This window comes from Lethenteron reissneri, chromosome 53, assembly GCF_015708825.2.
Source record: "Lethenteron reissneri isolate LAM-NWPU_2019-01 chromosome 53, ASM1570882v1, whole genome shotgun sequence".
NCBI classification, from domain to species: Eukaryota; Metazoa; Chordata; class Hyperoartia; order Petromyzontiformes; family Petromyzontidae; genus Lethenteron; species Lethenteron reissneri.
Genome location: NC_083831.1, coordinates 11,397,333 through 11,419,531, shown reverse-complemented (window position 1 = coordinate 11,419,531; position 22,199 = coordinate 11,397,333). Strand labels below are relative to the sequence as shown.

Sequence of the window (22,199 nt, the reverse complement as noted above, 5' to 3'; positions counted from 1 at the left end):
TAAATGTTACTCAATCATTTCCCGATAAATATATTGTTAAATATTGCAATATTTAGGGCCCAAAATTTTTTAACTAAATACATTAAAAAGTTTCGATTTAAAGCTTTCGTGACTGCAGGGATTCATCTTCTTGGTTCTTTCGGTAAAGTCACGTAGAAGGGAAGTAATAACATAATAAAAATAAAACATAATAAATAAAATAATAAAATAATATAATATAATAATATAATATTATTTTATTATGTTTTATTTTTATTATTTTATTACTTCCCTTCTACGTGACTTTACCGAAAGAACCAAGAAGATAAATTAAAAACGTTAAATATTTCACCGCGCAAACGACAACATAAGCACAATTACCACGGACAAAATGTATAACAACAACCACAAAGGATATGCACATTGAATTAAAATTCCATTTTATTATGAAAAGTCATTCAAATTCCATTGACGGAATCGACCAATAGGAGGAGGAGGAGGATGCGGTGGGGGCGGCGGGGGAACGCTTTGTAAACACAGAGCACCGAACTCTTTTTTTTCTCTCTCACATCACCACGTGACGCTCCTGGGGCCAATCACATCGCCGTTGCTATGGCCGGTTGCTATGGAGGGGTTTTCTGGTCGCTTCCCCCCCCACCCCTAAAAAATATTCACGGGGGGAGGGGGGGGTAAGAAATAAATAAATACGGCTGCGCCGACTGCGCATGCGCGGCCAATAGCGGCTCCAACACGACGGTGACTGCTGAAGCAGTCACGCGGAACCCCCCCCGCTCGCCCCCCCCTCACCGTCACGTGGGACCCCCCCCCCCGCTCGCCCCCCCCTCACCGTCACGTGGGACCCCCCTCCCGCTCGCCCCCCCCTCACCGTCACGTGGGACCCCTCCCCCCGCTCGCCCTCCCTCACCGTCACGCGGAACCCCCCCCCCGCTCGCCCCCCCCCTCACCGTCACGTGGGACCCCCCTCCCGCTCGCCCCCCCCTCACCGTTACAAGGGACCCCCCCCCGCTTCCCCCCCCCCCACGCTTGCCCCCCCCCACGCTTGCCCCCCCCCCTCACCGTCACGTGGGACCCCTCCCCCCGCTCGCCCCCCCCCCCTCACCGTCACGTGGGACTCCCCCCCGCTCGCCCCCCCCCCCTCACCGTCACGGGGACCCCGCCCCCCGCTCGCCCCCCCTCACCTTTACAAGGGACCCCCCCCTGCTTGCCCCCCCCCCTCACCGTCACGTGGGACCCCCCGCTCGCCCCTTCCTCACCGTTACAAGGGACCCCCCCCCCGCTTGCCCCCCCCCCCACGCTTGCCCCCTCCCCCCGCTCGCCCCCCCTCACCGTCACGTCGGACTCCCTCCTGCTCGCCCCCCCCCCCTCACCGTCACGTGGGACCCCCCCGCCCCCCTCTCACGCCGCTCCGTGACCACATTGCCACAAGCGACTTCATCCCCCACGCGGTCACCGTCTACGACTGCAGGATTATCATCAACAGCAGCATCAACAGCAGCAGCAGCAATAGTGCTTGTTGAGGTGAAGTCCATTGTTGTGTGTCTGCTGGTAGAGGGACATCTTGTTGTTGTTGTTGTGTTTGTCCGGCTGCGTCGGTGCACACGTCTTGCGTGGTTAATATTTGTTGTTATTTTAAGAGGCGGCCGCTGCGTACCTGTGAGAGGGGAATCTGATTGCGCCTGGGGACAGAGGCCGCTACGACGAGGCCGCCGAAGCTTCATTAGCACGCGGGGAAACGGCGATGGATGTTTAATAATAATGACGACGATGGATGTTTAATAATAATGACGACGATGGATGTTTAATAATAATAATGATGGTGGTGGTGGTGGTGATGATGGTGGTGTGGGGAGAAGAGGAGAAAGAGCCTCGCGGTGGTGGTGGTGGGGAAGTCTCGAGTGAGCCGAGAACAAGAAGGGCGAGCGAATCGGGACGAGAGCGTGTGGGGAGGTAGAGCGATGGAGGAGGTTAGAGTGGTAGAGGTAGAGTGGTAGAGGAGTGGTTGAGGTAGAGTGGTGGAGGTAGAGTGGTGGAGGAGTGGTTGAGGAGGTAGAGGAGTGGTTGAGGTAGAGTGGTTGAGGTAGAGTGGTGGAGGAGTGGTTGAGGTAGAGTGGTGGAGTGGTTGAGGAGGTAGAGGAGTGGTTGAGGTAGAGTGGTTGAGGTAGAGTGGTAGAGGAGTGGTTGAGGAGGTAGAGGAGTGGTTGAGGTAGAGTGGTAGAGGAGTGGTTGAGGAGGTAGAGGAGTGGTTGAGGTAGTGGAGTGGTTGAGGAGGAGGTAGAGAGGTTGAAGAGGAGGTAGAGTGGTTGAGGGTGAGTAGATGGAGTGGTTGAGGTAGTGGAGGTAGAGTGGTTGAGGTAGTGGAGGAGTGGTTGAGGAGGAGGTAGAGTGGTTGAGGTAGTGGAGGTAGAGTGGTTGAGTGGTTGAGGTAGTGGAGGTAGAGTGGTTGAGGGTGAGTAGATGGAGTGGTTGAGGTAGTGGAGGTAGAGTGGTTGAGGGTGAGTAGATGGAGTGGTTGAGGTAGTGGAGGTAGAGTGGTTGGGGGTGAGTAGATGGAGTGGTTGAGGTAGTGGAGGTAGAGTGGTTGAGGGTGAGTAGATGGAGTGGTTGAGGGTGAGTAGATGGAGTGGTTGATGAAGAGTGACCCGGGGCCGCCAGCGGGGCCCCGGGTTGACGAGGATCTGTCGACGTTGGGCTTCCCTCGCCTCCACGAGGGCGGCGGTTGACGGGGGGGGGTGGGGGGGTTGACGCGGGGGGGTGGGTGGGTGGGGGGGGTTGCCGCGGGGGGTGGGGGGGGTTGACGCGGGGGGGTGGGTGGGGTGGGGGGGGTTGCCGCGGGGGGTGGGGGGGGGTTGCCGCGGGGGGGTGGGTGGGGGGGTGGGGGGGAGTTGACGCGGGGGGGGGTGGTGGGTGGGGGGGGGGTTGCCGCGGGGGGTGGGGGGGGTTGCCGCGGGGGGTGTGGGTGGGGGGTGGGGGAGTTGACGCGGGTGAGTGGGGGGGGGATGCCGCGGGGGGTGGGTGGGGGGGTGGGGGGGGGTTGACGCGGGGGGGTGGGTGGGTGGGGGGGGTTGCCGCGGGGGGTGGGGGGGGTTGCCGCGGGGGGGTGGGTGGGGGGGTGGGGGGAGTTGACGCGGGTGAGTGGGGGGGGGATGCCGCGGGGGGGTGGGGGGGATGCCGCGGGGGGGGTGGGGGGGGATGCCGCGGGGGGGTGGGGGGGATGCCGCGGGGGGTGGGGGGGGGGTTACCGCCGGGGGGTTGACGCGGGGGGGTGGGGGGGGTTACCCCCGGGGGGTTGACGCGGGGGTTACCGGGGGGGGGGGGTCGAGACGACCTCGACGCGGCGACCCCACAGCAACCAACAGCAAAAAAAGGCGGGAAGCGCGAGACGGGCGGAGGAGGATGGGGGGGGGGGCGAGCGGGGGGTGAGGAGGTGGGGGGGCGAGCGGGGGGTGAGGAGGAGGGGGCGAGCGGGGGGTGAGGAGGTGGGGGGGCGAGCGGGGGGTGAGGAGGTGGGGGCGAGCGGGGGGTGAGGAGGTGGGGGGGCGAGCGGGGGGTGAGGAGGAGGGGGCGAGCGGGGGTTGAGGAGGTGGGGGCGAGCGGGGGGGTGAGGAGGAGGGGGCGAGCGGGGGGTGAGGAGGTGGGGGCGAGCGGGGGGTGAGGAGGTGGGGGCGAGCGGGGGGTGAGGAGGTGGGGGCGAGCGGGGGGTGAGGAGGTGGGGGGGGCGAGCGGGGGGGTGAGGAGGAGGGTGCGAGCGGGGGGTGAGGAGGTGGGGGGGGCGAGCGGGGGGTGAGGAGGTGGGGGGGGCGAGCGGGGGGTGAGGAGGTGGGGGGGGCGAGCGGGGGGTGAGGAGGTGGGGGCGAGCGGGGGGTGAGGAGGTGGGGGCGAGCGGGGGGTGAGGAGGTGGGGGGGGGGCGAGCGGGGGGTGAGGAGGTGGGGGGGGCGAGCGGGGGGGTGAGGAGGAGGGGGTGCGAGCGGGGGGTGAGGAGGTGGGGGGGGCGAGCGGGGGGTGAGGAGGTGGGGACGAGCGGGGGGTGAGGGGGGTGGGGGCGAGCGGGGGGTGAGGGGGTGGGGGCGAGCGGGGGGTGAGGGGGTGGGGGCGAGCGGGGGGTGAGGAGGTGGGGGGGGCGAGCGGGGGGTGAGGAGGTGGGGGGGGGCGAGCGGGGGGTGAGGAGGTGGGGGGGGGCGAGCGGGGGGTGAGGGGGTGGGGGCGAGCGGGGGGTGAGGAGGTGGGGGGGGGCGAGCGGGGGGTGAGGAGGTGGGGGGTGAGGAGGTGGGGGGGCGAGCTGGGGGGTGAGGAGGTGGGGGCGAGCGGTGGGTGAGGAGGTGGGGGGGCGAGGAGGTGGGGGGGCGAGCGGGGGGTGAGGAGGTGGGGGCGAGCGGGGGGTGAGGAGGTGGGGGGGGCGAGCGGGGGGTGAGGAGGTGGGGGGTGTGAGGAGGTGGGGGGGCGAGCGGGGGGTGAGGAGGTGGGGGGCGAGCGGGGGGTGAGGAGGTGGGGGGGGCGAGCGGGGGGGGAGGAGGTGGGGGCGAGCGGGGGGAGGGGGGTTCGTGGATCCGTTGCGCGTCACAGTTCGTGTCGTGCGCTGCTCACAACGCGAGGCTCGTGGTGGTCGTGGTGGACACGACAACGAGGAGTCGTCGTCTTCGTATAGGAAGAGGAGGTGGTTGTTGGTGGTGGTTGTTCTTGTGGGTTCGCGTGTCCATCGCTGTTGTTGTAACGAGCCACGGGTGCGACTTTGTGGTGTGGACGCCGTCGTTTTCTGAGGTAAAATTTCGACGACATTTTTGTGTTTGCCGCCCGTCAAAAGGCTACGGGCGGCATGCGATGTTGTAGCTTGTGTTCGTGTCACACGATGTGTAGCTTGTGTTCGTCACACGATGCATCCATCGTAAGTTAATTGCAATTATAACGCCTTTTGTGTAAGTCGACCTTGGCGGCTTTTAACGACGACTTTATTGAGTAGGCCCGTGTCACAAGCACCACCACAAAAACAACAACAACGTGTACAGGAAACATGATTTATGAATGATTACCAGTTATCTAAGCTATAGAGTGTGGGGAGAAGAATTCATGGCAATTTTAACCGATTAAATGAGTAACTCGGGCGACTTTGTGCGCTAATCGCGTGTGTGGAACTTCTTTCGCACCGTACCTTTGTTGCGTTCTAACGAAAGTTAACGGAAAATGTTGCGTGCAACTTTTATCAGGTGACATCGACAGCGATTAAGCGACAAATGTTGTTGTTTAAGTGGTGTCAAAAGTATGTGAGGTAGTGTAATATACACTTAGTGTTGTGTTTAGTATCGTACAACGTTACGTCTTCTTTGTGTTTAGTATCGTACAACATTACGGGTCTATTTTGTGTTTAGTATCGTACAACAACATTAAGTCTTTGTGTTTAGTATCGTACAACTGTACTGCTTTTTTGTTTAGTATCATACAGCATTACGTATTACGTCGTCTTTGTGTTCAGTATCGTACAATATTACGTGTCTACTTTGTTTAGTTTCGTACAACATTACGTGTTACATCTACTTTGTGTTCAGTATCGTACAACATTACGTATTACGTCTCCTTCGTGTGTAAACGTAACTTGGCAGCTGTTTTGTGTTGACTTTTGTGTCTTTTTGAAGATAAAAAAACGACGTTCCACCGTTTTGTACGTCTTGATGTATACAAAGTCGTTTAAACATCAATCGTTAATTTTTAAATGTTTAACGGGGTTTTTCTGGCGCGAATAGCGCACAAATTATGTCGTGCGGTGAATATAACGGGAATAAACAGTACAGTGGTTGGTTTGTTTTAAACAAATCGTGGTAAAATTCGGAATAATAATGCAACGTTAACAATAGGTTGGTTGTTCCATTTCAGCGAAACGATTCGTATTGTTTTAACTTGTTAATTCTTAATGAAGGGAGAGGAAAATAAAATAATTGCTCGCCCTACTTTGTAAGCCGTGTGAAACAACGATAATGTTTAACTAAGGAGGAGTGATCATTTACACCTTGAGAGTTTACATTAAATAAAGGTTAACATCAAAGATGTTTATGGCCGAGAAGTTTGACGCGATTGTAAGTTTGTGTTGGAACCATTTACTACAATTAATGTAAGTCGATATCAATCATTGATACCGTTTCCACGTCCACAATTGTGTTGTGTTTTTGTTCCATCGTGCCTTGTAAGGGTCTACTACGTATTGCAATGAATACTGTTAAAACATAAATGCGATGCAGTCTTCTATTATTGCATTGATGTACATTTGTATCCCTTGTATAATATTGTATTGTGCATTATACTGCGTATGATTAATGTTGCTAAAACGCAAGGCTGTGTATTGTGTTGCATGCTAATGCATAGGCGTTGTACTGTGCGTATTGTATAGTTTCTATAGAACGACATTCTATAACTACGGTATATTCCATGGCATTACATTGTGTGTGTTTATGTTATGCTGTCACAGTGTTTTATTGGAATAAAACAGCTGCGTATTAGCACCCTGTAACATTTTATTACATTCCTGGAAGACATTCTTTGTTATTCCGAAATTCTGCGTAAAGTATGGAACTCTTTCGCACCGTACGTAGTCAACCGTGCTAATCGGAGGTGCATTAGCAACACAGTACGTTGCAATGCGGTAGGTTGCAATGCAATAGGTTGCAATACAGTACGTTGTAATACAGTACGTTGCAATACAGTACGTTGCATTGCAATACAGCACGTTGTATTGCAATACAGTACGTTGCATTTAATACTTATTACATAGTATCGTAAGTATTGCATTGCTGTGTTTTCATGTTGTAATACGTTGCTGTGTATTGTATTGCTTGGAATGCTGCGTTTGTATGTCTTGCATATCCATATCCCATTATATAAATGTCTGCGTATGGGGTTGCATTGTACAATATTAAATAGTACAGCTATTGCATGCATCGTATTGCATGGTATTCTTGACAATTCCTTTAATGTGTATGTGTGTATCATACAGTACTGCTGCTAAATATCATTGATAATATTTAATTGTATTATGTCAGGCTGAAAACTCTACATACCCTTCTATACTAGAGTATATAATTACGTTTGCGTTGCACGCTACCGTATTCAAATCCAGTCTATAGTATGGTGTGCACTAGAGTATATCATTGGAGTGTATTGTTTCGGGTGATTACGTTGCATTTATATAGAACTAACCTTTTAGTCCGTCCAGGATCGGGTGTATTGCAGTAAATCATTGCATCAATTCGTGTGCAGTTTGTAAGGGCGCGGTGACACAGACCTATTTCATTTTAAGGTTATAATCCCTCGTTCATCGTGACGTCCTTTTTACTTCAATGTCTCAACAGCGTGACGGAGATCGCGTGACGTGAGGGTTCTGCCTTTGTAGTGAGGGTTGTGATTCTAGACTTGAAGTTTTCGTGACTGCAAGGATTTTTTCGGTTAAGTCGCGTAGGTAATTTTTTTTATTGAGGGTTGTAAGTTGACGCCGAGGAGGGGGGGAGGAGGCACCTCGGCCCCCCAATGTGTCAGCCGCTAATGATTATGAATGGGGGGGGGGGGGGTGTCAATTTGGAGGACGTCACTTGCTCATGAATATTAATGAGGGGGGCTGGTCTATGTGGGGTGACGTCACGAGCGTTAAGGGCAGACATTCCTGGGTGATTATAGTAAGTATTACATTCCACATCGCTGTGGTACACGCCCGTGGGGGTGTCTTTGACCATACTTCACCTCGATGTTCATTGCGGGTTTAGATAGATCGTTTATTGTCATTGTCACCAGTCCGCTGCTGAATGTAGACATCTTACCCTCCCCCGTGCCGTATCGGTCATAGGTCGTTTGAACCGTCCTGTACCGACAATGGTTCATGCTGGTTTGGTGCACGGCGAGAAACAAAACCTGTTCATGTTTCGTCACTTGCTACTGATGTTAGCCGTGGCCGGAATTCTAACTCGGGCTGCCGAGTTCATGGCAGGGCGTAAACCAGCGTGGCGTGGTCAATGTCTGTAGGGTATGCGATCTATGCAATGTGTGTGTGTGTGTTATTCCATTTCTGTGTAAATATTGTGGGGAGCGGTAGTGTAGCGGTTAGCGCTACGCTGTGCTACGAACCCAGCGACCCGAGTTTGATTCCCGCTCACGGCCAACACCGGTGACGATTATCTGAACCGGTCCTGGGCCTCCGCTAGGTCGACTCAGCCTCAAATGAGTACCCGGTGTGGTGTGTAAACATCGCACCTGGGGAGACGAAGGTGGCCAGGCGGCCGGGCGTGGTGCTGGCCACCCACCCCCTCGTGTGCCGTGCCGGCCTTCATCGGTGTCAGCACTTTCCCTTACAATCGGTTAAGGCTATATACGGGGGGGTGGGATCTGTGTCTTTTGTGTTATACAGTACGACTGCAAATCACGGTACAGTATATTGCACAGCAGCAGTAGTCGCCAACATATCTGAACCTCCCCCCCCCCACTGACCGAGCGCTCGATAAAGACGTGCGGACTACGACGCCTCTTCCTCAGTCAAACGAGACGACGTACGACGAACATTTAAACGGGGGCTCTCTTTAAAGTCTAAAGTGTAAGAGCGTCTGCAGACACTTCCGCGAGCGACCGCCGTATAACACCACACACAAAACGCAAGGCCTTTGCGAGTGCCACGCGGTGTTTTGTGAAACCGCGCACGACTGCTTCTGTCGCGAGGCCATCCCCTCGGGGTCACCACCGCCACGTGTTTGCGACTGCGTGCGCAGGCGAGAGGAGACGAGGAAGAGGAGGAGGAAGAGGAAGAGGAGGAAGGGGGGGGTGGGAAGGCGGGCAGGGAAGATGTCGGCGCAGTCACGTCGCCAATCGTGCTACCTGTGCGACCTGCCGCGCATGCCGTGGGCCATGCTGTGGGACTTCTCGGAGGCCGTGTGCCGCGGCTGCGTCAACTACGAGGGCGCCGACCGCATCGAGCTGGTCATCGAGGCCACCCGCGCCATGAAACGCGGGGCCAACGGGCCCTCGGCGGCCGCCTCCGCTCACAACAAGCAGCCCAAGGACGGCGGCGGCGGCGGCAGTGGCTACGGGCCCGGCGGGGGCGGGTCGGGGTCGGTCGGCGGATCGGGCGGCGGGCCTCCCGGGGTCGGCGCGGCCTCGCCTCATTCGGCCGCCGCGGCGGCCGCGGCGGCGGCGAGGATTTTCTTCGGCAACGGCCACGGAGGCCACGGGGGCCACGGCGGCGCGCACGGCAAGGACGAGCCGCCCGAGCTGAGCCGGCACAGCCCCACGCTGGGGCAGCAGCAGCGCGGGCGGGCGGCCGGGGTCGGCGCGGGCACCGTGGGACACGCGGGCAGCTCGCTCTTGCAAGGTGCGGACTGCGTCGGGTGTTGTGTTGTGCGCGTGTGTGTCAGACGATCCTGCAAGGTTGTATAAGAGTGCGTGTTATATGCCCCAATGTGTCACGTGTGCAGTGTTCTGTTTTCTAAAGATGCGTGTGTGTTAGAAGTTCGTGCAAGGTGTGGAGAGTTTGTGTGACTTGTTCAAGTGCGTGTGTAATGTGTGGGGAGACAAAGGCGGCCGGGCGAGGTGCTGGCCTTCATCGGTGCTAGCTGACAGCACTTGACCAAACAGTCTGTTATGGCTACACGGGGCATCTGTCTCTGTTACGTGCTGATGTCAAGGTGTGTTCCGTTTGTATTACATATAGGGTGTGGGGGAGGGTATGTATTACATATATCACACGCTCCTACTAGCTATATATGTCGAGGATGTTACTGGATTGTGTCACACTGCTAGGTTATGTTAACATATGCCCCCTATGATGATGTCACAGTGTTTAGGTTGTGTTCCATATTCTTACGAAGTGTGTGAAGTATGTGTTGTTTTGAAGGTTGTGTATGGTGCGTTACATGCTCCTCCTACAAGATGTGTTTCCATTTTTTCTATAGACATGCTTTTGAAAATGTGTGTGTGTAGGGTTTGAGTGTTGTTTGCCTTCAAAAGGTTTGAGTGCAAGAATGCGTTTTGCCCTCTGTAAATCCTTTGGCCGGGTGTGCGTCCCCCCCCCCCCCCACTGCATTGTGGGGTGTTTGTGAGGTGTATGTCACACGGGGAGCGGTAGTGCAGCGGTTAGCGCGCTGCGCTACGAACCCGGCGACCCGAGTTCGATTCCTGCTCGCGGCCATGCGAGTTCGATTCCCGCTCACGGCCAACACCAGTGACGATTATCTGAACCGGTCCTGGGCCTCCCCAAGGTGGACTAAGCCTCAAATAAGTACCTGGTTTGGTGTGTAAACATCGCCACTCGGGAGACAAAGGCGGCCGGGCGTGGTGTTGGCCACCCACCCCCTCGTTGCCTGCCGGTCTTCATAGGTGCTACTCGCTAACAGCACTTGCCGCAACAGTTTGTTGAGGCTGTACGGGGGTGTTTGTCTTTGAATGTCACATGGCCGTTCAAGGCGTGTTTGAGGCATCCCCTGCAGCGCAAATTGTGTACAGTGTATTGTTTTGTCTATGCTGGTGCCATGGTTTCCCACAAGGTGTGTGTTGTGGCAGGGGATTACATACCATTGCAAGGTGTGTGTGTGTGTATTGTACTGTGTGTGAGACACTTCACGTGTCCTCAAAGTGCACCAGGCCTGGCACAGGCGCCGTGTTGACGTCACCGTCACTTAGTGGGGAATGGCCGGGTATTGGTGAGGTGTAGGTGTGCGTGTCGGTGTGTTTGTGGGGAGTGGTAGTGTCACGGTTCGTTTCGAACCCTGCTAGCCGAGTTTGATTCGTGCTCGCAGTACCACTGGCAATTATTCGAACCGGTCCAGGGCCATCCCCTACGTCGACACAGCCTCAAATGAGTATCTAGTGCGGCCTCTCCTAGGTCGACTCGGCCTCAAATTAGTACTTAGTGCGATGTGTAAACATTGTACTGGGGAAACAAAGGCGGCTGGGCGTGGTTCTGGCCACCCACCCCCTCGTGTGCCGTTCGGGCCTTAATAGGTGCCACTCGCTAACAGCTCTTGCCCCAACAGTCTATCAAAGGCTATCTGGGGGATCTTTGTATTTGTGTGAGAGGCCCCTATAAGGTGCACGAGGAAGTGACAGTAGGCGGGTAAATAAACACAGTGCCTGGTACTTGTTCCTGCAGATCTTTCTACAATAATAGACCAGATTTTCGTCCGTTCGTGGGTCGTGTGTTTTTAGTTGATGAAATGGTAATGGACGACGTTCCTTGAGTTTCGTCTAGGGTTCGGAGTTAACACTTCAGGTTCAAGATTTGCAGCTCACGCTTAGGAAAGGGTTTTTGTTTAGGGTGTTTGGTGTAGCAATGGTCGTACCTTAGACCTTTATCACACATCTATTAGGCACGGTAGTCTCCGCCACTTGATAAGAATTCAAGGTGGTACCATGTCACCTGCTCCTTCTAGGTACTGTAGTTGTCGTCTCTAAAGTGTTGCAGAAGTATATATATGATAAAGAAAGACACAAATATCATTTTGTATGTAGTAAGCTATCGCCTTGCAAATGCTGCGTGTCCTGGGCCGTCCGATACAAGTTTACAGCATTGCTCATCAGAAGGAAATACTTGAAAGTTATGCTTCAAGAGTTCCATTATAGCGCTCTGGTGATGTCACTGCACTGGAACGCCGTACGTGTTAATGCAATGCACATCATATCCGGAAGACTGAAACCGACACCAATCTCCTGGCTCTGCGTTTGGGCGAACATTCTGTCACCAAATTACCACGGAGACATGAAAGGACGTTTACACAGCTTCTTGCCAACGACAGCCTGCCTACCCATTAACCAGTACATCTCGACAGCGCCTGCCTACCCATTAACCAGTACATCTCGACAGCGTCCCTCGGCGTAGACTCAAGTCCCCCATCCCCTACGTGGGGATCGCGCTGCCCGTCACCATCCTAGAATTTCGCTCCGATGCGGAAGGATGCTGGAACGAGGCGGACGTACCCCAAACAAAAACATTCGAGACCCAAACATCGCACCTCCTGTCTTTGACATTCCTCGAGCCACTGGTGTGTAACCATCGAATGCATCAGAACATCAACGGAGCGATGCGTACATCTGCTGGACAATTTATGGAAATCCACAGTGCGGTGGCCATGCAACACAAATTATGGACCATGTAGCAAACCACTGTCGTCTTTGCTTTAATGGAGGAGGAGGAATAACAAAACTCTGTCCTGAAGCTGTCTCGTGGCAATAGCAGGACCGACACATTGGCACTTAGCTCCTGAACAAGAATGTGTAGCTCCTGAACCAGAATAGAATAGATTGCAGTGCCACTGAAGTGACATCACAACCAATGTTATGGCGGGCTTCAACATAACGTTAGAGTCTTTATTTCTCCTTACTTTTTCAAACTCGTATCTACAAGATCAGAGATGTTTTTTGTTTCAGTCTTCCTCGTCTCTTGTGCATGTATATTTTCTCCCAAGTGATGTATTAAGACATATGCCTTTTAAAAATGTCTAGTTAGGTATTACATGGACCGAATGTTGTGTTCGTTCCTGTGAGAGATACGATGAGACGTGTGCAGAGGCTGGAGGCAGGAATTGTAATGGTCTCCGCGGGTCAGGCGACCTAGGGAAAGACCTTAAACCACCAAGTGTTGCGTGGGATACTGTTAGGGCAGATGTTGGACAAGTCACGTGGCCTACAGGATAACACAGATCCAGGTTCTTGGCAGAGAGGGTATTGAGCATTGCCTAGGTGTGATGGCATCGACAGCTTTGGCCATGATGACACGAGATCCTGCAAATAGTTTGATAGTTGGTGTACCCATAAATGCGGCTGGTGTGTAAAGTGGTGTTTCGTTCGGAGTGGTAATGTTTTCAGTTCAGGGGGATTCATGTGGTTTGCAGTGTTATGCATTGTGTGGCAATGGTGAGCATTTTTTTTTGTGTGTGTAGTGTTGCCAAAACACTTGTGTGGTGAATTATGATGATGGTGCTTCTGATGCTGCTGTGGTGCCTGTGATGTGTGTGGTGTCTTGTGATGTGGTTTGGTATCCCATGTGAAACAGAACCCCCGTTCTGTATCGCTTGTTCCCCATGATATATATAACTCCTGTTCTGTATCACTTGTTGGCCATGATATGTGCAGCTCTTTGGCCATGATTCCTTTTAGTGCCAACGATGTGTTTAATGGGGTGGTGCCCGCCATCGCCTGTCATGCATGCGGTGCCTGTGATATTTGAGTGGTAGGCACCAGTGGTTAGTGCACTAACCACCAACCCTAAAATGAGTACTTTGTGTGGCGTGTAGACATCGGCACTGAGGGCGGCCGGCTCTTGGTTACCACCCTATTGTATGCACCGTGACGACCCTAATAGGTGCTCGCCAACGGCACTTGCCCCTACAATCTGTGTCGGCTATACCGTGAGAGTAGTCGCTTTGTCTTGTGTGTGTGTGCGCGCTGTTTGTGAATCCTGGACAGTTTCTCTGTCGACGTGACATCGTCCTTCAATGCCGAGTATTCTACCCCCCCCCCCCCCGCTTCTCCCTGGGGTTGCTTTTCCATTATAAAACCCAGGATATGTGGCAGCGCCGGAGTGACGTAGGCTTCTATAAATATTTCACGCGACTGCCGGTTTTTCTTTCTTCAAAAAGGATGCTGGCACAGCTGAATGCCGGAATGGAAAGAGCCCTCGTGTACCGTATATTTATATTTTATGCGAGAAATGTGAACGTCCTCGATAATGGATTAGGTGCTGTAATGCATCGAATGCGGTGGGTTACAACTCGTCGCGAGTGATCGCGTAGAAGCGCCGCCAGGGTGGCGTTTGTTGTGCCCATCACCCACACGGCGATGTGCAAGCAACCACCAACCAACCAACCACCACCCATGTGAGCTGCCCGCAAAAATGCACACAGCAGCACGTACAGTAATAGCGCGAGGCTTATTGGGGGCATTTAATCACGGGGGGAAGGAAGGAAGGAGGATTGTGAAAGCGCGCGCTTTAAGCTGATGGGACAGACGATAGCAGCAGCAGCAGCATGCTGAAGCCATTATTGCCAGCGTTGCTTGCTGCTGCTACTGCTGCATCGTGGAGTTTTTTTTCTTCCCAAGGATGAACGCCGCCGCAGTTGTCTCGTCGCCCCCTTTGTGAGAACGGGGCTTTTTTTGTGCCCAAAACATGTGAACTCTCTCCAATGCGGTTGTTAATGATGGTTAAAAAACTATGCTGTACAGCCCACGAGTACTCGCAACATACTGTATTTGTATAAAGGTGTCAGTTTTTGTACCAGTTGAAAGGGTAAAAACCTATTACTATATTTTGCCACTGGTAAAGGAGGTCTCTTAGTGTATACTGTATTTCCTTTCTAGAGATCTATGTAAAAATCTGCGTTATTTGGACAGGTAGTCTCCCGCATCTTGTATACAGGAAGTTGGTCACACTTTAGACTTTTAAAAGGTAATGGAAATATACAGACTAGGGTTCGGAAATAAGTTTTTTTAGGCTGTTGTAGCATTTACGTCCGTGTGTCTTGAAAAAAAATGTCCTTTGACACCGACAAAGATCCGACCGTGTCTTGTTTGTGAGCCACGATTTAGCAAAAAAAACCCGTTCCAAAATGGAGGCTTCCTTGCTCGTTTTCTCTTGTGTGTACAGTTTTTGCAGTCTTCGTGTGTGTGGCAGAGGTGAATAAACACAATGCCGCGTGTGTGTGCGCGTGCGTGTGCAGACTTGGCACCATTTTACACGCATGGCCGGTTGGGTTGGAGTTTCATAACGCCCAGCGTCGGTGGCGGGGAGGGGAAAAGAAGCGAGCGATGTTGCGAATGGGGGCTACTACAGTAGGCTAAAGTGCAGCGGCGTGGCCGTGGGGGGTGGGCGGTGATGTCACGGAGGTCTGTTTGACGTCATGGTCACTGTACCGGGTGATGCAAGATGTCCACTTCCCCCCCCCCCGCGACCCAAACCATGCGGCCGCCACCTGATTTCTTTGACGCCATCTCACCTTGAGGTCCACATGTGGAGACAGACAATGATCTCGTCGGCTGTGTTGGATGTTACGTCAATAACATTGAGGTGGAAATAAATTACGTTTCAAGGGCTTGTGCAGCTCCTTTAAATGTAAATGTGTACATGTTGCTGATAAGATGCACTCCCGAAAGAACATGCGTCTAATGGATTTCGTAAAACAAAATAGGTTTACGTGGAGAGGAATTTTTTTGTATGAACATTCTCCAAAACTATTGTTATTTATACATTGGCCTTACGTTTCTGTATATATGTCCACATTTAATCTGTTTATGTTCGATTTTGTCCACTTTTGCGTGCGTCTCATTGCCCGCTTTGGACTGTGGTACTTAACGACACAAAGCAATAAATGGGCAGTTCCTGCTCTGCTCTGATTCCACAGATATATGTTTACGCTCCTGTGAATAATTGACGTGCACTAACCGCCTGCTGTATTTTGCAGCCTCGAGGCAAAGGTTAAGGTCCATTGGCAGTCTCGCGGGGCTTACCAGAACATTTTAATCTCTGCTGATGCTTTTTAAAATATTAATTATCCTTTCTTTGAATCCCAGCCCATAGTACAGAGCTGTTAATTTCAGCTACAGATTCCTACAATCCGCACACCCCTTAGGCCTGAGTTAGTGTTTCACTGTGAAATATACATCCGTTACTATAACGCAGACTGCTGGATGAAGGCCTTCACACATGTCGGTCATGGAGATAGTTTGACCATACTTCACCCAACAGGTCGGTGAGGATTAGTCAAGGGCAGGGGTCGGCAACCTACGGCTCCGGAGCCGCATGCGGCTCTTTACGGGCTGCTTCTTGACGATATGTACGTATGTACAGTATGTACTCAGATGCATTGCGGCTCTTGAAATACTGAATTTTGTACCGAATTGGAAAGAAATGGCTCTTCTTGTTATTTTGGTTGCCGGCCCCTGGTCAAGGGGTAGGGGAGACTAGGATCTGTTTAGATATCACTTGTCACTGATTGGCCTCGTCTGGTTATTATCGATCTCGGATTGCCGAGTTCATGTGCTAAACACTGCGCCATGGCTTTGTCACTTTCAGGAGTAAAAATTATGTATTTTTACACGTATTTTTTGGAGGCCAAAGATTAGTTTGTGAAGTATATTTTGAAAATCAGTCACGTGACTTTACTAATGAGTGTAACAGTTCAATTACGGGTACTCAATATTATTTTTATGCTCACAATACGTGTGTACGTGAGTTAAGTTTTGCTTTATTTACAATATATATTTACACTCTGTGTGACTGGTTCACGGATACCCCCCAAGTTTATTGAAAGTTTACGGTAACTGCATGCTTCATCCTGGCAAAAGAGAATAATTTAATAGAAATTAATCGTAATAACAAATGGTGGCATTTCATCTAATTGTGGAGGTGGCTGGATTACGTCAAATGCTTACTAATCGGCAGTGAATATAAATGTTTTTTTAATTATCAGACTGCAGGTTTTTTTTCTCGAAGAAGTGTTATTTTAAATAACAAACGGGGGGTGGGGGGGGGGACTTTTAACTCAGAACAGAGGAAGGCTCGGATTGAAACTTGCCGAGTGATCAGAATATTTTGAGTGGCATCCAGCAAGGCCGAGGGGGGTTATCTCCATTTGCATGTGGCGTGTGACCTGCGTCTTTTAACGAGTCGCTCAAAAGTGAACGCAGCCATGCGAGTCTCGGTCAAGGGACCTCAAGTTTGCAGAAGATGGTGCTACAAACAGCCGAATTGTATTATTCACGTGTTCCAATTCCTGGCGACATTGTGCACCTTGTAGTTAATGTAGATCAGGTGAAATCGAGAGGCAAAAATGGTGGGTGTGAAAGACCATTGCACTGTACAACCACTGTGTTAAACTTGTATTGTCATTCTGTTTAAAACATTATCGGTGTAAGAGCGGGCTTGCAGTTTCTGTGTTCATTAGGAAATGTGTTTACCTTGCTTTAAATAGGCACGATCGTTTAACACGATTTCCACATTCATGAGTAATGCGTTGGAATGGTGCGATTCATGCAAGTTATTAGGATATTAAATGCTGAGGTTGCATAAAGGGTAGTAGCGCAATTGAACTGGACTAGCTTGACGAGAAATGAGAGACTTACACAAGACCCTAAAAACGGGACAAAAAATAATTGTATTCCTGCGATGAATCGCGACTCCGAATAGCAAGAGTGAATTGAAGCCACTTCGGCGATGAATTATTTCACAGCTCGTTTTGAATTTTACTGGCTGCATTATAAATTAGCGTAGCGGTTGTCTAAGTGGTCGTGTTGACGGCAGTCGTTCCGTTGCAGTTGCACGAGTGCGTAGACGCGGAGCAAAGAGAGCTCGTTGGGCTGAAAAGGGGAAACACAAAACCTGGGCTTGCACACAAGGGTTGTGCGTTTGTTGGCATGCTAATCGTGACGTGGTGGGTGGGGGGGGGATGTGTCTGTCAGTGGCGGCGGCGGCTTGCGGGCGCGTTGCCCCACGACGTGAATGATTCGCTCGCCGGTCACGTCTCAGATGCTGGGCAGGCTGCATCGTCGGTCACTAAAGCACAGGGCTCTGGGGCAGGCTGCAATGCGGGTGGGGAAGGTCTCATTTTAGCGGCTGTTGAACTAGAAATAAAATACATTTTAGATTTTCTTTTCTCAGTCGTGTCCCCTGGGGGAGGGGGGCAGGGAAACCGATCTCGAATAAGCAAGGGTACAAATATTTGGTGGGCTATTGCCTTCAACATTCTGTAAACCTCCGAGAGATGATTGATGACTCGGTGGTTCATTGTTGTCTTGCGCTCCAAATGGAAAGATTATAATTACGGTCATTTCACACGTGTACTGTTCACTGGTGCATTCTATTACTGGCTGTCGTGACAACTATACTATTGTGTGCGTGTTGTTTTATGCACGCTTCTGTCTGTGCAACTGTGCCAAATGCCCATTGAGCCATGCTGTGCCGCTGGCGCCCACGTGCCGTGCTCGCCCTCTGACACTCGTCGCCCCGCGTGTCGTGTGTGTGTCGTTGCCCGCAGGGTCGCGCCTCTCCCGTAAGCGGCGCGTGTCCCCGGACCCAACGCCGGACCCCTCGAAGCACGACGAGTCGGGCAGCGGCGGCGGCGGCCTCCGCCTGTCGGCGCAGCACGCGCACTGGCTCCACGCGCCGCCCGACCACGGCATGCGGCTCACCGTGGCCTACCCGCCACCCTCGGGGCCCTCCCCAATGGCGGCCCTCATCTCGGCCACCGACAACCTCGCCAGCAGCAGCACCAACGCCGGCCACGCCAACAGCGGCGGCGGCGGAACGCAATCGCCGAAAGACAACGGCATCCCGCAGGTGCACTCGACCAGCTCGCGCCGCAACAGCAACGGCCACCACGACGGCGGCGGCGGCGGTGGGAGCGGCTCGCCGAGCGAGCTGCGCGTGCGCAGCAGCGGCGGCGGCGGCGACCAGGGCTTGCTGAACTCCGGCGGGCAGCAGATCCCGGACTCGCAGGCGGGCGTGGGCATGAGCGTGGCGCTGGCGGGGGCGGGCGCGGCGTCGCCCCTGTGCTGCACGCTGTGTCGCGAGCGGCTGGAGGACACGCACTTTGTGCAGTGCCCCTCGGTGGCGTCGCACCGCTTCTGCTTCCCGTGCTCGCGCGAGAGCATCAAGGCGCAGGGCGCGGGCGGCGAGGTGTACTGCCCCAGCGGGGAGAAGTGTCCCCTGGTGGGCTCGACCGTGCCGTGGGCCTTCATGCAAGGGGAGATCGGCACCATCCTGGCCGGCGACGTTCGCGTCAAAAAGGAGCGCGACCCGTGATGGCGACGACGGTGGAACGCGTTCGCCGTCGAGAGGAGAGAAAAAAACATTGGTGGTTAAGTTTGCTGTTCTGCCCGTCACGTGTCTTTAATTTGTTGCTCCTTTTTAAACTACGTGTGTGTATTATTGTTTATGCCAACATCACATTTAGAGCAGGTCTAGTGTGCTTCTAGTATGCCGTCCCTTCTGCCTCTTGGTTCACGGATTGGCGGCAGCGTAAAGGAGGAGCCCTGTGGGAGATGACCGAGTTTTACCCGAGTACGCAGGGGGGCACCGTTTCGAAGAAGACAACCTCTCCATTGATGATAATTCCACTGAGCCGCCCACTAAGCCCGTAAGTGGAACGTTTTTATAAAGTATGAAAAAATAAATATATATCTATGCTGTACATAAACACATATATTTTTCGTTTTGAAAATTTTTTAAAGAACGAAAGTTCCAAATTGGTGCCAATTGACAAAGCGCGGGGGGGGGGGGCAAATTGACGGCACGGGGTGGCCTCGTGTACTGTCGTCGCCTTGCGGGGGGGGGGGGGGGGGGGGGCCCCCCTCCGCCTGAGACGACGAAAGTGGTTGTCCCATCTGCACTCGCGAGGCCCCCCCCCCCACGCCGCACCAGTACGACGCAACTCGACAGCACCGCCATCAGACAAATTCACCCGCCCTCCACCGTCGCCTAGGCAACACCCCCTGGCAAATTCTAGAAACGTGTAGACGCTTCACGGCCCTATCAGATAAGCCGTGCTGCGCGCGCGCTTGAGGAAACCGCGGCAGAGTGAGGCTTTCCTCTCGAGTGAACCAGGCCCTGCAGGAGAGCAAGGAGGAGCGTGCGGCGGCGCCGGCATCGCAGATCGCCTGCGTTGTCCTGGGGAGCGGCTGCCAGCAGGCCTTGGTCCATTGGGACGTTGCCGAGGGGGGCGGTGGGGGGGGGGCAGTCTGAACGGTCGGCCAAGAGAGGGGGGCGAGGACGCCAGGACGCGAATGCCATTGTCCCCTTTGTGAGGCAAGACCGTGTCGTGCCGCTGCCGACGTGCGCATGCTGTAACACTAACCGCGCACACGCTTCCATGCACGACAGCCGGTGGCCGAAAAGGCGGTGACAAGGGGCACGGAAACCAGCCGCTCCGGTTTCACCCGCCTGCCTCGACAGAGCCCCCCTGCTGCATACTTCGCCCCCAATGCCCGTGCACGTTCCACCGTCGTCGTCACCATGATTTTTTTTTTTACTTGAAAAGAAGAATTTTCCCTTTCAGTAACGCCCGTCCCGGGGTGGCCCGCGTCGCTCGACGTCCCGCGGCTGTGACACACGGGGAGGAATGGACTGGCTCTCTACCCCGGTGAAACACGGCAACGTCAAGCGCGAAAAGAAACCTCACGGGTGTGATGTAGGGTTTACACGGATCTATCCGGGTCTTAGGGTTATTAATGTTGTTTTAGCTCGTCCACCTGTATAATCGTCGATGATCTTTTTTTGCCCACGTATTCTTGAGTTTTGTTTTTGTACGTATACTCGGCTTGGAGAGATGAAACTCGTTTGTACGGTTTTTAGAGAGCGCTGTTTGGCAGTGTCTAGGTACTTGAGGGGGGTGGTCTCGCGAGCAGGAAGCGCCAGGCAACAAACTCGGCGATGTCGAGGGTGGCGGAGGTCACGCCGCACCGCGCTGCGCGAACTTTGTACATTTCTGTTTTTCTTTTTTTCGTTTCCGAGGGTTTGCTTAAAAGAGGAGGAGGAAATGCATGTTTAGGAAAAAGTTTCAACAAATCCAACAGAGAAAGGTAATTGGCACAGGCCCCGAGGGGGAGGGGGGTGGGATTGAAGAATGCAGTCGTTGTGCGTGTGTTTGCGTCTAAAGTGCATTTAGTTGTAGATTTGCACTCCCGCGATAGTTGGAACTCTGCGGTTGGCTACGCGATCGCACGATCGGCGGCGTAATGAGACCTTGGGCAGCATTTCGAGTGATCTTTTTCGTTTCGTGCTTTTAAAGGTGAACAGTGGTAGGTTGTAAAGTTGGTGTGATCACTACGTACTATGGTGCTGTAATGCAAGGAAACCTCACTATCCGTAAAAAAGAGACTGCCGGGGTCGTGGTTAACCGCCGCATGGAACGCAGTCATCGCACGTGGACTCTGTTTTTAACAATTTGAGTTGCGGTAATCGCGTGTGAGTTTAACCTCATTGTAGTGATGGTGTTCCGACCACAACTCTTCTTACCAGAGTCTCAGTCTGGCTTTGAGTCTCGCACCAATCTCATCGGAATTCCACACGAGTCTGATTCAAGCTTTACACGCTACAGTCTTAATTCTCCCACCACTTCCAATTGAAATTCCACACCGGGTCTCGTATTTTTCGGAGAAATGAGGTTTTTTTTGTTCCAGCTCCCAGATCCCTTCGCGCTTTTCGAGTGTGATTGGAGGCGGGTGGCTTGTGAGGGGTGGGGGGGGGGCTGTCTTGTACTGTGTTTGCAAACAAACAATAAAACGCAACACATGCCCTAACAGAACCGCACGGTAACTGGCTGTCCTGTGGACCACACTCGGCTTCCCAGCGTGATGAATGTCTCTCTTGTGATGTAATCTTTGTAGGCGAGCAAGCAGACTCACTCACCACAGCTTCAAAAAATAATTGCCGTAGCTTGTGTGACTTCCAGGCAGCCTCAGTCAGCCTGGCAGCGAAGGTCAGCCTTTGGTCAATCTTGTAACTTTGACTCAGTTTTGGTAGCTGAAGAAAGTTTGGAAGTGGAGGTCAGTATGGACTCAACCCCTTAGCATCGGTGAGCTTTTCAACCTGGGCCAAACTCTGGCCAGCCCAGTCGCCTGGATGAAACCAACAACCTACGTCAACCCAGCATTCCAGGGTCAGCCTTTGGGTTCACGTGGCAGCTGTAGTCAGCGTGTCAGCCTGGCAGTCTTTGTCAACCAAGCAGCCTAGGTCTTTCTCGAAAGTCAATGCAGCGGTGTGGGTCAACCTTGGAGCCTCAGTCACCTGTGTGCAGGTTGGGGTCAACCTTTGGGTTAACCTGGTCGGTTAAATCATCTAAGAACGGCTCCACTGTGCGCAAGTCCCAAGTCCCGTAGGTAACCGCACATCACGACTCTGCCTCGCTCGTTCGGACCCCGTCTCGGATTTCGTCCGCTGCCAAAGTGGGTTTGTTCCTTTTAAAACTTCCACACACACCCATCCCCCCCGTAATGAATCTCTGCGGTCGTGGAGCAGTGTTCCCGTGGTGGTGGCTATGCCGCCGTGTGTGTCTGCGTGTCGGGTATGCGCTCAGTGTTGGGTGACTGAGCGCTTGGGAGTGAGGGGCTGTGTGGGTTGGGGGAGTTTTGGGTCTGACCGGGCTGCATTCCTGTCTGCTCCTATAGCAGGCGTGGGTGTAAGTAGTTACTTATTAATTTTATTTAAAGCCTTCCTTGTAGACTACTTATGTTAGTTTTTGGCATAAACTATAAA

The 22,199-nt window shown here is 53.2% G+C and overlaps 1 protein-coding gene across 2 annotated transcripts; it reads left to right on the top strand.

Annotated features, from left to right (window-relative positions):
- Positions 1–1,501: 1,501 nt before the first annotated feature.
- Positions 1,502–21,993, top strand: LOC133356382 (interferon regulatory factor 2-binding protein 1-like). 2 transcript variants are annotated; one of them, XM_061573861.1, is made up of 3 exons: positions 1,502–1,518; positions 8,734–9,332; positions 17,983–21,993. In XM_061573861.1, exons 2-3 carry the CDS (start codon positions 8,807–8,809, stop codon positions 18,747–18,749), a joined length of 1,293 nt encoding a protein of 430 aa, XP_061429845.1. In that variant the 5' UTR covers positions 1,502–1,518; positions 8,734–8,806; the 3' UTR covers positions 18,750–21,993. The 2 variants fall into 2 exon arrangements, with proteins under 2 accessions (XP_061429845.1, XP_061429844.1); XM_061573860.1 differs by lacking the exon at positions 1,502–1,518 and adding an exon at positions 4,547–4,756.
- Positions 21,994–22,199: the final 206 nt, after the last annotated feature.